The 12,950-nt window shown below is 39.4% G+C and overlaps 1 protein-coding gene across 1 annotated transcript in view; it reads left to right on the forward strand.

The window, feature by feature from the left end:
- The window catches only part of NYAP2 (neuronal tyrosine-phosphorylated phosphoinositide-3-kinase adaptor 2), a 295,363-nt gene that overhangs the window by 211,783 nt on the left and 70,630 nt on the right, over positions 1 to 12,950 (forward strand). The window contains exon 4 of the mRNA XM_052636241.1: positions 7,843 to 8,052. Within this exon, the coding sequence (XP_052492201.1) occupies positions 7,843 to 8,052 (210 nt within the window). The remainder of the gene's footprint in view (positions 1 to 7,842; positions 8,053 to 12,950) is intronic.

The following is a 12,950-nucleotide window of genomic DNA, read 5'->3' on the forward strand; positions in this document are numbered from 1 at the left end:
CAATTTTGTTTTCAATAGGTGTTTAGAAAACACTGAGAGATATGGATATGGATAAACACATCCTTATTCCTCTGAATAGATTTCTTTGGGTTTCAGTGTTTCTTAGTCTAATTGTCTACTTTCCATTTGTCTCTGCTCAACAGCTATTTTAAAGATTTGTTTTTATTTTATGTAGGAAATGAATTTTGTAGGGAGCTGTTCTTGAACATCTATGGCAAACCTGGTTTCAGTTCAGTTCAGTCACTCAGTCGTGTCCGACTCTTTGCAACCCCATCGCAGCACGCCAGGCCTCCCTGTCCATCACCAACTCCCGGAGTTCACTCAAACTCATGTCCATCGAGTCAGTGATGCCATCCAGCCATCTCATCCTCTGTCGTCCCCTTCTCCTCCTGCCCCCAATCCCTCCCAGCATCAGAGTCTTTTCCAATGAGTCAACTCTTCACATGAGGTGGCCAAAGTACTGGAGTTTCAGCTTTAGCATCATTCCTTCCAAAGAAATCCCAGGGCTGATCCCCTTCAGAATGGACTGGTTGGATCTTCTTGCAGTCCAAGGGACTCTCAAGAGTCTTCTCCAGCACCACAGTTCAAAAGCATCAATGCTTCGGCGCTCAGCTTTCTTCACAGTCCAACTCTCACATCCATACATGACCACTGGAAAAACCATAGCCTTGACTAGATGGACCTTTGTTGGCAAAGTAATGTCCTCTGCTTTTTAATATGCTATCTAGGTTGGTCATAACTTTCCTTCCAAGGAGTAAGCGTCTTTTAATTTCATGGCTGCAGTCACCACCTGGTTTACTCCCCAATAAAATGCTCAATAGTACATTTATGATTTTCCTACTGATTTTTCAAATTTGCCTTCTACTTAGATGTGAAGGTACAGGGGCACAAGCCTCAGTAGTATGATTTCTGCAAGTTTTTTGTTCAGGTTCCCCTAAATATGCCTGTCAAAGTTCACTAAAGTCTAAACTCTGGGACTTGAAGACAAAGAAAAGAGAAAAGGAAAAAAAAGAACCCTTTTTGTTCCCAAAGCTGTATTGGGCTTTTATTTAGTTGAGGCTTGAGACCAAAGTGACACTTCCCTGGTGCCTGTAAGCGAGTAATTTGAATGAGAACAAAGAAACTGAGACTGGTATAGGGGGAGAAGCTTGACATACATCCTCAGCCTTTCATATTTAAAATAGTGTCCAAACCTGTAGGAACAGTATTGAACCCAATGATAAATTAGAGCATTTTTTTTTTTAAGTTGGTCAGTTTCAATTCCAGGGGTAGAAGACTCTGTGTGTGTGTGTGTGTGTGTGTGTGTGTGTGTGTGTGTGTGTGTGTGTGTGCAGGAGGAAGAAAGAGAAGGAGAGAGAGAACAAAAAAATTTAACTGCTTAATCATGGCAGGGGAATAAAACCTAGAAAGTGATAATAAGGCAAACATCCCAACATTAAGTTTGAAATCTGGAAGAGAAAGTGAGGTGAAACAGATGGGTCATTAGGTTCTGAGGCTGTGACATTTGGAAGCCAGTCACATTTCCTTTGAAACTGTGAATAAACAGCTTGGAAATAGTCTAGGATGTTCTTTTCTGATTCTTGTTTTATTCCATTTGACTCAGGGCACAGAAAAGCAATTGTTGGTTAAATTGTCTTGCTGTAATTAATTGCTGGGATGTATTAGTTTGAAAATATTTTTTCTTATATTTGCTTTCAGTATAACTGGGACTTAAGCTTATATATGGGTCCAGGGATCTTTATGGAACTGCCCTCCTGGTTTATGTTCTGTCTCATAGAATTATATTTTTGACGAATGTGTATACAACCTCATAGCATCTTGATGCTGGAAGGGACCTCAGTAATGTGGAAATTAGTGAAGACCAAACAAATGGGAACACACAGGGCTATTTATTCAGACTTTGCTGTAGCAAGGCAGTCAGCCACCAGGATTGGCAGAAACTCAAGGCAGGGAGGAAGTGCAAAGCTTTATATTGGGAAAAACGGACTGCTTCAGGTATACCCCCAGTGGAGGCAGTTGGCATAGGCGAGTTGCCGGCAACCTAGCCTAGAAACAGGGTTGTTGTTTCGTTGCTAAGTCCTGTCCTACTTTTTGTGACCCCATGGACTGTAGCCTGCCACGCTCCTCTCTCCATGGGATTTCCCAGGCAAGAACACTGGAATGGGTTGCCATTTCCTTCTGCAGGGGATCTTCCTGACCCAGGGATCGAACCCATGTCTTCTGCATTAGCAGGTGGATATTTACCACTGAGCCATCTGGGAAGCCCAGAAGTAGGGTATCTTATGTTATTGTTAGGGGAACATATTTGACTTTCTCTGTTTGGTCCTATGTTAAAAGCAGGGATAAAAACTGGGGAGGCTGACAGTTTGTAATCAAATCCTGTCTGTTTTAGGGCAATTCTTACACAGGTTGCAGTTTGCTAGAGACAGCAGTCCAAAGTCTCTACAAGTCTGACTTATGCATTGCAGGTTAGCTTTCTAGACTGATTACTGTAGATGCTTAGCTAGAATTCTATTTTTATATGTGGTCTGGCAAGTTTACATCTGTATCTTCAGTCTTTCAGCGATTATCCAAAACAAACGTAGAAAGAATAAATAAATTCATGAAGGACAAATTGCCGCAGGTTTGTTTTTTTTTTTTAAATGAATGCTATTTTTTATATGTGTGGTCCTGTTTCATTTTAAAAATATTAAAAATGTAGGATATGATTAGATCCTTCAAATTAAGGCAGGGCTGGTCTTATGTCCATTTTGTAGTTAAGCAAAGCAGAGCTCCAGGAGAAAAAAAACAAGGGCTCAGGGTCATGAGTCACCAGCCATGTGGCCACAGTGGCTAAGGATTCCAGCTAGGCCTCTCAGATCCCTCTCCCAGCTGCTTACTGTATTACAAACTGTTCTATCTCTGCCCCACAGATTCGAATAACGGGGAACCAAAGTATGACATTTGTCTTATCACACTGCTGGAAGATGATGAGTGTTTGAACTTACATGCAAAGAAAACAAAATACTGATTCTCTGAACCTATTCTGTCTCTGTTCATTATACTCTTTCTAAAAGATTCTTTATTTGAATTAAACTTTCAACCTGGCAAATTTTACAGCTTGTGATTGTCAAGTAATGAGATTTTTGAAAATACCGTTAGCTCTGTGCCACTCGAATACATTTGTATCGCTCACCAGATCCCCTTGTTCCATTAGGAATGTTGTATTTCCTACACACATTGGAAAGATGCCAGAGGATTTAGGAAAACTACTCCATAAATGAGTTAGTTACATACCCACTGAGCAATATGCTAAGAGCTAGAGTCACCAGTGGAAAAAAAAGCAAAACTCAACACTCAGATCCTGCCTTTAAAGAACTCGGGGCCTTTTAAGAACAAGTACACAGAAAAAAATGATACAAGACAATGTCAGTACAGAGATGTTATCCACCATGGGCTATATATGGAGGAGGGTGGCTTCAAAGGACGCTTAAACTGGGTAAAGATGACTGAGGAAAGAGTTCTCCGATGAAAGGAAAGGATATAAGTGTTTTTCAATGCAGGTGAGGTAGGAGATAGTAGCTATAGAAACCAGCATTGCTTTTGTTGGAGAGGGAGTAGAGAGGAAGACGCTACAGCTAATTTATTGATGTTTCTTGAATACAGTGTTCAAGTAGGAAGTGAAAAAGTTAAAGAGGCAAACAGTGAGATGGAGAATCATGTGGGCCATAGGGAGCTTAGACATACTTCTGTAACAGGAAGCTTCTGGAAGGATTTTAGCCAGGGATACATTATGAATAGATTTGCTTTTTTGTTTTTGTTTTTGTTTTTTGTCTTTAAATGCTTATCTATATGCACTACAGAATGACTATTACATCAGCTTTCTGAAATAGCATTATTCTGAATGTAGCAAGCTGGTATCACTCTTAAACCATATTTATTTACTACATATGCTCTTATAAAAATTAGGAAGTGATTATATTTTTAAAAAAATGTCCCATAGGCTATTTTTTAAAAAATGGAAGAGTAGTTTATTTACAATGCTGTGTTAGTTTTAGATGCACAGCAAAGTCATTCAGTTTTACATATGTATGTACATTCTATACATAGAAATTTATATCAGTTCAGTTCAGTCGCTCAGTCGTGTCCGACTCTTTGCAACCCCATGAGTCACAGCACGCCAGGCCTCCCTGTCCATCACCAACTCCCAGAGTTCACTCAGACTCGCGTTCATCAAGTCAGTGGTGCCATCCAGCCATCTCATCCTCTGTCGTCCCCTTCTTCTCCTGCCCCCAATCCCTCCCAGCATCAAAGTCTTTTCCAATGAGTCAACTCTTCACATGAGATGGCCAAAGTATTGGAGTTTCAGCTTCAGCATCATTCCTTCCAAAGAAATCCCAGGGCTGATCTCCTTCAGAATGGACTGGTTGGATCTCCTTGCAGTCCAAGGGACTCTCAAGAGTCTTCTCCAACACCACAGTTCAAAAGCGTCAATTCTTCAGCACTCAGCCTTCTTCACAGTCCAGCTCTCACATCCATACATGACCACTGGAAAAACCATAGCCTTGACTAAACAGACCTTAGTCAGCAAAGTAATGTCTCTGCTTTTGAATATGCTATCTAGGTTGGTCATAACTTTCCTTCCAAGGAGTAAGCGTCTTTTAATTTCATGGCTGCAGTCACTATCTGCAGTGATTTTGGAGACCCTCAAAATAAAGTCTGACACTGTTTCCACTGTTTCCCATCTATTTGCCATGAAGTGATGGGACGGGATGCCATGATCTTCGTTTTCTGAATGTTGTGCTTTAAGGCAACATTTTCACTCTCTTCTTTTACTTTCATCAAGAGGCTTTTTAGTTCTTCTTCACTTTCTGCCATAAGGGTGGTGTCATCTGCATATCTGAGGTGACTGATATGTCTCCCAGCAGTCTTGATTCCAGCTTGTGTTTCTTCCAGTCCAGCGTTTCTCATGATGTACTCTGCATATAAGTTAAATAAGCAGAGTGACAATATACAGCCTTGACGTACTCCTTTTCCTATTTGGAACCAGTCTGTTGTTCCATGTCCAGTTCTAACTGTTGCTTCCTGACCTGCATACAGATTTCTCAAGAGGCAGGTCAGGTGGTCTGGTATTCCCATCTCTTTCAGAATTTTCCACAGTTTATTGTGATCCACACAGTCAAAGGCTTTGGCATAGTCAATAAAGCAGAAATAGATGTTTTTCTGGAACTCTCTTGCTTTTTCCATGATCCAGTGGATGTTGGCAATTTAATCTCTGGCTCCTCTGGCTTTTCTAAAACCAGCTTGAACATCAGGAAGTTCACGGTTCACATATTGCTGAAGCCTGGCTTGGAGAATTTTGAGCATCACTTTACTAGCATGTGAGATGAGTGCAATTGTGTGGTAGTTTGAGCATTCTTTGGCATTCCCTTTCTTTGGGATTGGAATGAAAACTGACCTTTTCCAGTCCTGTGGCCACTGCTGAGTTTTCCAAATTTGCTGGCATATTGAGTGCAGCACTTTCACAGCATCATCTTTCAGGATTTGAAACAGCTCAACTGGAATTCCATCACCTCCACTGGCTTTATTTGAAGTGATGCTTCCTAAGGCCCACTTGACTTCACATTCCAGGATGTCTGGCTCTAGATGAGTGATCACACCATTGTGATTATCCGGGCCATGAAGATCTTTTTTGTACAGTTCTTCTGTGTATTCTTGCCATCTCTTTTTAATATCTTCTGCTTCTGTTAGGTCCATACCATTTCTGTCCTTTATCGAGCCCATCTTTGCATGAAATGTTCCCTTGGTATTTCTAATTTTCTTGAAGAGATCTCTAGTCTTTCCCATTCTGTTCTTCTCCTCTATTTCTTTGCATTGATCGCTGAAGAAGGCTTTCTTATCTCTTCTTGCTATTCTTTGGAACTCTGCATTCAGATGCTTATATCTTTCCTTTTCTCCTTTGCTTTTCGGCTCTCTTCTTTTCACAGCTATTTGTAAGGCTTCCCCAGACAGACATTTTGCTTTTTTGCATTTCTTTTCCAAGTATAATTTATATACATATATACATTTCTATATGTATATACATTTCTATATATAGAAATACATATGTATAGAAATGTATATATATAAATATATATGTATAGAAATGTTTATATACATTTTTATGTATAGAAATGTATATATATATTATATAGAGATGTATTTCTATATTTGTTGTTGTTTAGTTGTAAAGTCGTGTCTGACTCTTTTGTGACCCCTTGGTGGACTGTAGCTCAGCAAGCTCCTCTGCCCATAGGCTTTCCCAGGCAAGAATACTCGAGTGGGTTTCCATGTCCTTCTCCAGGGGAATCTTCCCAACCCAGGGATCAAACCCACATCTCCTGTATTGGCAGATTTTTTACCAGTGGACCATCAGGAAAGCCATACATATGTAATATCTATCTATGTATATATTCATATGTATATTCTTTTCAGATTCTCTTCCTTTATAGATTATTACAAAATATTGATATTCCCCCTGTGCTATCTGGTACATCCTTGTTGGTATCTATATAATGTATAATATTATATTACTATATAGTGTGCATCTGTTAATTCCAAACTATATGTGCTTTTAAATACTAACGTATATGACTTACAGAATGGCTATCACATCTAGTCCCTGAAAAAACGCTTGATCAAACTTGCATTTTACACAGATCACTTTGGCAGTATATGGAGCTTATTTTTTGGGAAGTCAAAGACAGAGTCAAGGAGGTAAGTTTGGCGATGATTAGAGCTTGAACCAGAACAGCTGAGATAGACATGATAGGAAGAGCAACAGAGGGTAAAACAAGACCTTCACTAATAAAATCTGTAGAATTTGCAGACTGATGGACTGGAGAGTAGCAGTTGAAAAAGAGATCGATAAGTTTCTAACTTCGGTGGCTGGCAGAACAGAAGGAATCATTGGTTTAGTTAGAAATGGTGTCAGCACAGTATGTGAAATGTTAAATTTGTTTTATCTAAGGGACATCCAGATGGTGTCATCCAGTAAGCAGTTGGATGAATACATCTACAGCTCAGGAGAATGGTCCAGCCTTCCCATAAACTATTTAGAAACCATCAGCCTCAAACAATTGCTAGTAGAATCCTGGAGGATGAAATCATAGAAAGAATATATTCTTTCAAGTTGTGACTGTAGTTTTTAGTCAACACAACCCAAATGGAAGGGACACTTGGAGGAAGAGGAGGAAGGAATGACACAGAAAAGCTGTTAGACAACACACCACAGAAAAATGGCCATCAGTGATGCCAGGAGAATTGAAAATATCAATAAGAGCGTAATACACAGATTAATCTCATTACTGTCTTATTGTAATGATGTAAAGAGAGTGGCTTAAAAGTGTCTTCTGAATTTGCCAACTAAAAGGCACTAGGTGATTTTAGCAAAAGCACTTTGTAGTAGAGCGGCTGGGCTAAATTTATGTCACAGGTGGGTAGCAGAATGAATGGAAGATGAGAATGTAAAGAGAAGGTCTGTAAAAGTGCTTTTTATGAAGTTTCCTTGAAGATTTGCACCAGGGAGGAGTTACTGAAGAAAACTCAAGGTTCATTGAGGTTCTCCATTCCAAAGCTATAACTGTTTCTCACTGATGATAACCTGCAAAGCTCGGAAAAACGGGCCCGTGTGATGTGGCCCTGATTTATTTAAATGCTATCATCTCCAACACACCTCAGTTTCCAAAAATACATTAAAATATTTTATAAAATATGAAATATTTTCTAGAAATTAGAAACACATTAAATATTCTTTAATTTTTAAAGGAATCTGGGGAGGATGTGACTTTTGTTTAAGATACTATAATTCTAATTAATATGCAGAATCCACAGAGGAGCTGAAGGTTCGGAGCCACAGCACGGAGCCAATACCAAAGTTGGACAGCAAAGAGAGAGGCCATCATGGGGCATCGTCCTCCAGAGAGCCTATCAAAGCTCAGGAATGGGATGGGACCCCTGGACCACCTGTGGTCACCAGCAGACTGGGAAGATGCTCGGTGAGCCCCACATTACTAGCAGGAAACCACAGCTCAGGTAAGAAAGAGAGTAATCCCCCAAATGGTAAGTCCTCATGGCTCTAGAAACTGTTTTTATGCAATTATCCCTTAGAAAATCATAACCACAGGTATCTCTGTCTCTACTCATAGAGACAGTGTAAGTAGCCCTTCGCACAGGAGGAGGGAACAGTATGTGGTACACTCCAGGGAACATTCTTCACATGGATGATGGAGAAGTGAATGGTGCTTTTCAGAGCTGTACAATGCAGCAACCCTGACAATTCCAACCATCTGTACTAAATTTCTTAACAAAACAAAACAAAACAAAACAAAAAAAACCCGAAGGGCTCATCTAAAGCAGTTTTCATTTTATAAAGTTGAAGTAAGTTAGAGTTTATGCCTCCTTTGCTTTAAAAAAAGATTTTAGACTATTGGGGAAAATAAATAGTAAGTAACATGGAGAATAAAAATGTAGCAAAGATGATTGGAAGGCAATAGAGAGAGTATATATTATAAGGCATCTGATGTCATAAGATGAAGACAGTAACTGGTCATTGGGCAAGGTACTATGTTTCCATATAAGTTGAAAGAGTTACAAAATTATAATCTAATACATCTTAAATTCACAAGTTGAAATTAAAATCTGAAATGCAGTTTTGCAATGTTAATTGTTGTTGAGTTGCTAAGTCCTATCTGACTCTCTGCAACCTTGTGGATTGCAGCAATATTAATAGATAAATATTATTAAACAACATTTTTAAAAATACAGAATATATGTGCTTTGAATTGATCGATCGACATGGTGGATTCACAGAGAACTGTCAACTGAAATAAACAACAATCAGGCAGACGCCTGTAGTTTTCAGGTTTCTATTCTTTAAGAGTGTTAGGACTCTGAAAGAAAAGACCAATCCTTTAATGTTCTTTTCAACTCTGATAGTCATCTTGGAAAGCAATTAGCGTGAATTTAGCCTGGGGTCTCTAACTGTCATGCACAAGTTAAAATTGGAACAGGATGAATGATATATGTATTGGGAAAAGGATGCTTCCAGAACATTAGCCTGGCGAGGCAGAACAATAGCTTCCTCTGACTTAAATGTAACTAAAAGCTTTGGTGATATTGCCATATCACATATCATATGGGTCATCAACTTAATAGCATGAGTTCAAATTTCAGAGAAGGAACATGTGAATTTAGTAGAAATCTAAAAATAGATTTTTGATCATAAAATATAAATATCTATAGGTATATGAGAAGATATCTATTCATTTTGTCATGAAGAAGAAAAACATAGGACACAAATGGAATTTTGTAGGATAAAAGCCACTCCCAAAGAAGGTTGACATCACTATTCTATTGGGAATTGTGATTCATTTTAGTTTATTTATTAGTGTATTATCAAGGTATATTTTTGGTTATTTTGTTATTAGTATATTATTAGTTGTATTGTTTTTCATTATTTGGTTATTAATATATTAGTATCAGTAATGTTTTTAATTATTAGTATATTTTTAGTGATTAAGTTTGTGCCACTATCCAAAAAATAAAAAGTATTTGCTCCTGTTGTGACCACAGATATTTTATAAAATCCGGAAGCATTAGCTGAATGTTTATTATGTATCAGCCACTGTTTGAGGATCTGTGAGTATAGTAACGAGTAAGACATCTTCATATTTGGGGCCTCAAAGGCAAGTGCAGGACAGATGAGTGGATCATTGCAATAGAATGCATTGTATACAAATAATATGCAAACCTAGTAGGGAGAAATAAGTTACTTTTTCTTGGGAGGATATGATTTCAGGGAAAACAATGAGAAACTTTTGGTGTATAGATGAAATCATCATTGCTTAAAAAGGTAACACGTTGAGCTAGGCTTGAACTATCAGAAACCTGCTCATCAGGAGGACACAGAAGAAATGTCTGCCTTCTAAATGAAAATCTGAAATACTGTAGGATGGACTCTAGCACATTTGCTGTGACGATTTACAGATGGTTTACTGAAGAAACCGCAAAGTAGGTTGGGACCAGGTAGCAAGAATCGTGAAGGGCCTTGTGCATTAAGCAGAAATTCTTTCAGTCACAGAGTACCAATTAACAGTGGCTAAAGTAACCCTGGCCTCTGTTAAGACCCCATAGCCTGGAGCAGGAGGTAGGTGGTTTCAAGATTCTTGTAACTGTTTAGTGATATCATCGAGGACTGAGAAGCTTCCTGTCCTATAACTCTTCTCTTTTGCTACCCTGGATGGTACGTTTGTGATTACAAGCTGAGGAGATGGTTCTGAGTATCATGTTCCAGCAGACTCTCTTTCTGATCTACTTGGGCAAATCTGGGAAGCATCCTCTAGATCAATCACTGAGTGAAGAGGAAGGGACTTCCACGAGCTTATAGAGGGCCTTGCTTTCCCTTACATAAAGAGACCTCTGCTTTATACCTGAAGATGAAATCAACAGTCTGTTTGCAGGGAGTGTAGCATAAGCAGTGGACAGTTATCTGTCCCATTGTGGTTCACTTTGGCACATTATGTGGTGGACTTTTGTAGTCATTTGTATATTTTTAAGATAAATAAAATATAAATTTAGTTTTCATCATGAAAAGCCCAATGATAACACCAAGCCTTCAAGTATAGTCAGCATTGTTGCTGAGTCCAAGCTTGTACTGCTCACTGCAGGACAGGTCAATAAATTGAGAGGTGAGTTGTTGGGGCAAGGAACAGTAACTTTATGCATAAAATCGTCAGACTCAGAAGATGGTGGACTAGTGTCCCAAAGAACCATCTTCCCCAAGTTAGAATTCTGGCTTTTCTTATTCTGAAAAGGGAGGGAGTGTGGCTGGATGCTGCCAGCTTCCTGGTGCCAGAGTCCTTTGTACTTGCAGCTGTCCAGATAGGCCTGGTAATGTATTCCTGCAAACCTCCAGTAAGACAAGTGTTATTTTCTGTTGTGTAACTTTTTACCTTTGTATGAATGGGAAGCTATTATCAGAAACTTGAATATATATTTCAGGCTATAGGCAAACCTGGCTCCCTGGGTGGTGCTAGTTGTAAAGAACCTGCCTGCCAAAGCAAGAGACATAAGAGACCTGGGTCGGATCCCTGGATCAGGAAGATCTCCTGGAGAAGGGAATGGCAACCCACTCCAGTATTCTTGCCTGGAGAATTCCATGGACAGAGGAACCTGGTGGGCTCAGTCCATAGAGTCACAAAGAGTCGGACTTGACTAAAGTGACTTAGCACCGAATATGTTTGCCTCATAGACAAAATTAGTTTACAAAAGGCCCAGAGTTAGCACAACTGAGCAAAGACGGCAGAACAGAGCATAGAGCTAAAGGAGTAGGTCCAATAAGGAGCCAGGTTTGCTCTTCTGTGTTACAACATGAGATGTGGAGCAAGGCTAAGGTGGGAAAGCCAGTTATCTACATTTTGATGTTGTTAATTTGGAAATGCTCTGGGTGGTCTAACTGAGAAGTTAGCATACAGCTGGAATTGTATGTCTAGAGCTAAAGAGATTTAGTGATGTTAGAGAATGAGACTAGGGCTTTTTGACATGGCTGGTACCGTGAAACTGGATAATTCTAATCTAAGAGGGCAGGAAACTCAGATGAGAAGAGGACTGAAACTGTACCCCGGGGAGTCCAAATGTTTCTAAGTGCGAGCAGAGAAGGAGGAACCTGTGAAACAAATGGAAACAAAACCATCAAATAATACACAAATGAATTTTTACTGAACACAGCATGTTGCATAAAAATGGGTAAACTGTAATGTGTCTTTGACACTCTGACATAATTATTCTACAAGATTCAGAGTGTAAACTGAATTTATAATGTGCTTTCACTTCCTTCAATTGAAAACTCCTGAAGCATCTCTTTCAGTTGATGGCACCTAAAAGTCTCCTCTTCTAGGTCCTTACGCTTTTTGTAGAGTGATAAATTGACTACTGACCAGAAGAAATAGCACAAATAGCTTTCGTTTCGCCCACTCTCCATCTTAGATTATGAAGGAAGTAAATAAGGTGGAAGAAAAGATTTTTGTTACAATTTTGATAAAGACATTTTTGTATCCATTTTACAAGAAATGTGAAGTGCAGGGGCAAATATAGAGTTACATATACAGTGTCTGTGCCAATTAGGGCTTCTTCAGTGATAGTGAAACATATTAGCATGATATAGTGCTTGAAAGGACATTACAAGTATTGAACTTTTAGAAGTCCGTGCATCCCAAATAATGGGTTAGCCCAAAAGTTCATCTGAGTTTCCATAAGCTGGGAGATCCAACCAGTCCATTCTAAAGGAGCTCAGCCCTGGGTGTTCCTTGGAAGGAATGATGCTGAAGCTGAAACTCCAGTACTTTGGCCACCTCATGCGAAGAGTTGACTCATTGGAAAGACTCTGATGCTGGGAGGGATTGGGGGCAGGAGGAGAAGGGAACAACAGAGGATAAGATAGATGGATGGCATCACTGACTCGATGGATGTGAGTTTGAGTGAACTCCAGGAGATGGTGATGGACAAGGGAGGCCTGGCGTGCTACAATTCTTGGGGTCACAAAGAGTCAGACACGACTGAGCGACTGAACTGAACTGAACTGAACTGAACTGAAGCTGTTACAGAACAAACGTTTTGGCCAACCCCATAGATCATTGAAATCCTATCTGTTGAGCCTACTCATATTCCAATTTTGAGAGGAAAAGTGAAAGTTGCTCAGTCATGTCCAACTCTTTGCTACCCCATAGACTATACAGTCCATGGAATTCTCCAGGCCAGAGTACTAAGGAGAATAGGAAAGTATTTGTTATGTTGGTAGTTCTAATTTTTCTAAAAAGGAGGGACCTAAAATGTGCCAATTCTATATTAGAAAAGGGTATAGTTCCACTAGAAGGAGAGATTTAGTATTTGAATTATAAAGTTCACTCACCTTGGGGGTTTTAAACAAATGGGAC

This window comes from Budorcas taxicolor, chromosome 2 (assembly GCF_023091745.1).
Source record: "Budorcas taxicolor isolate Tak-1 chromosome 2, Takin1.1, whole genome shotgun sequence".
NCBI classification, from domain to species: domain Eukaryota; kingdom Metazoa; phylum Chordata; class Mammalia; order Artiodactyla; family Bovidae; genus Budorcas; species Budorcas taxicolor.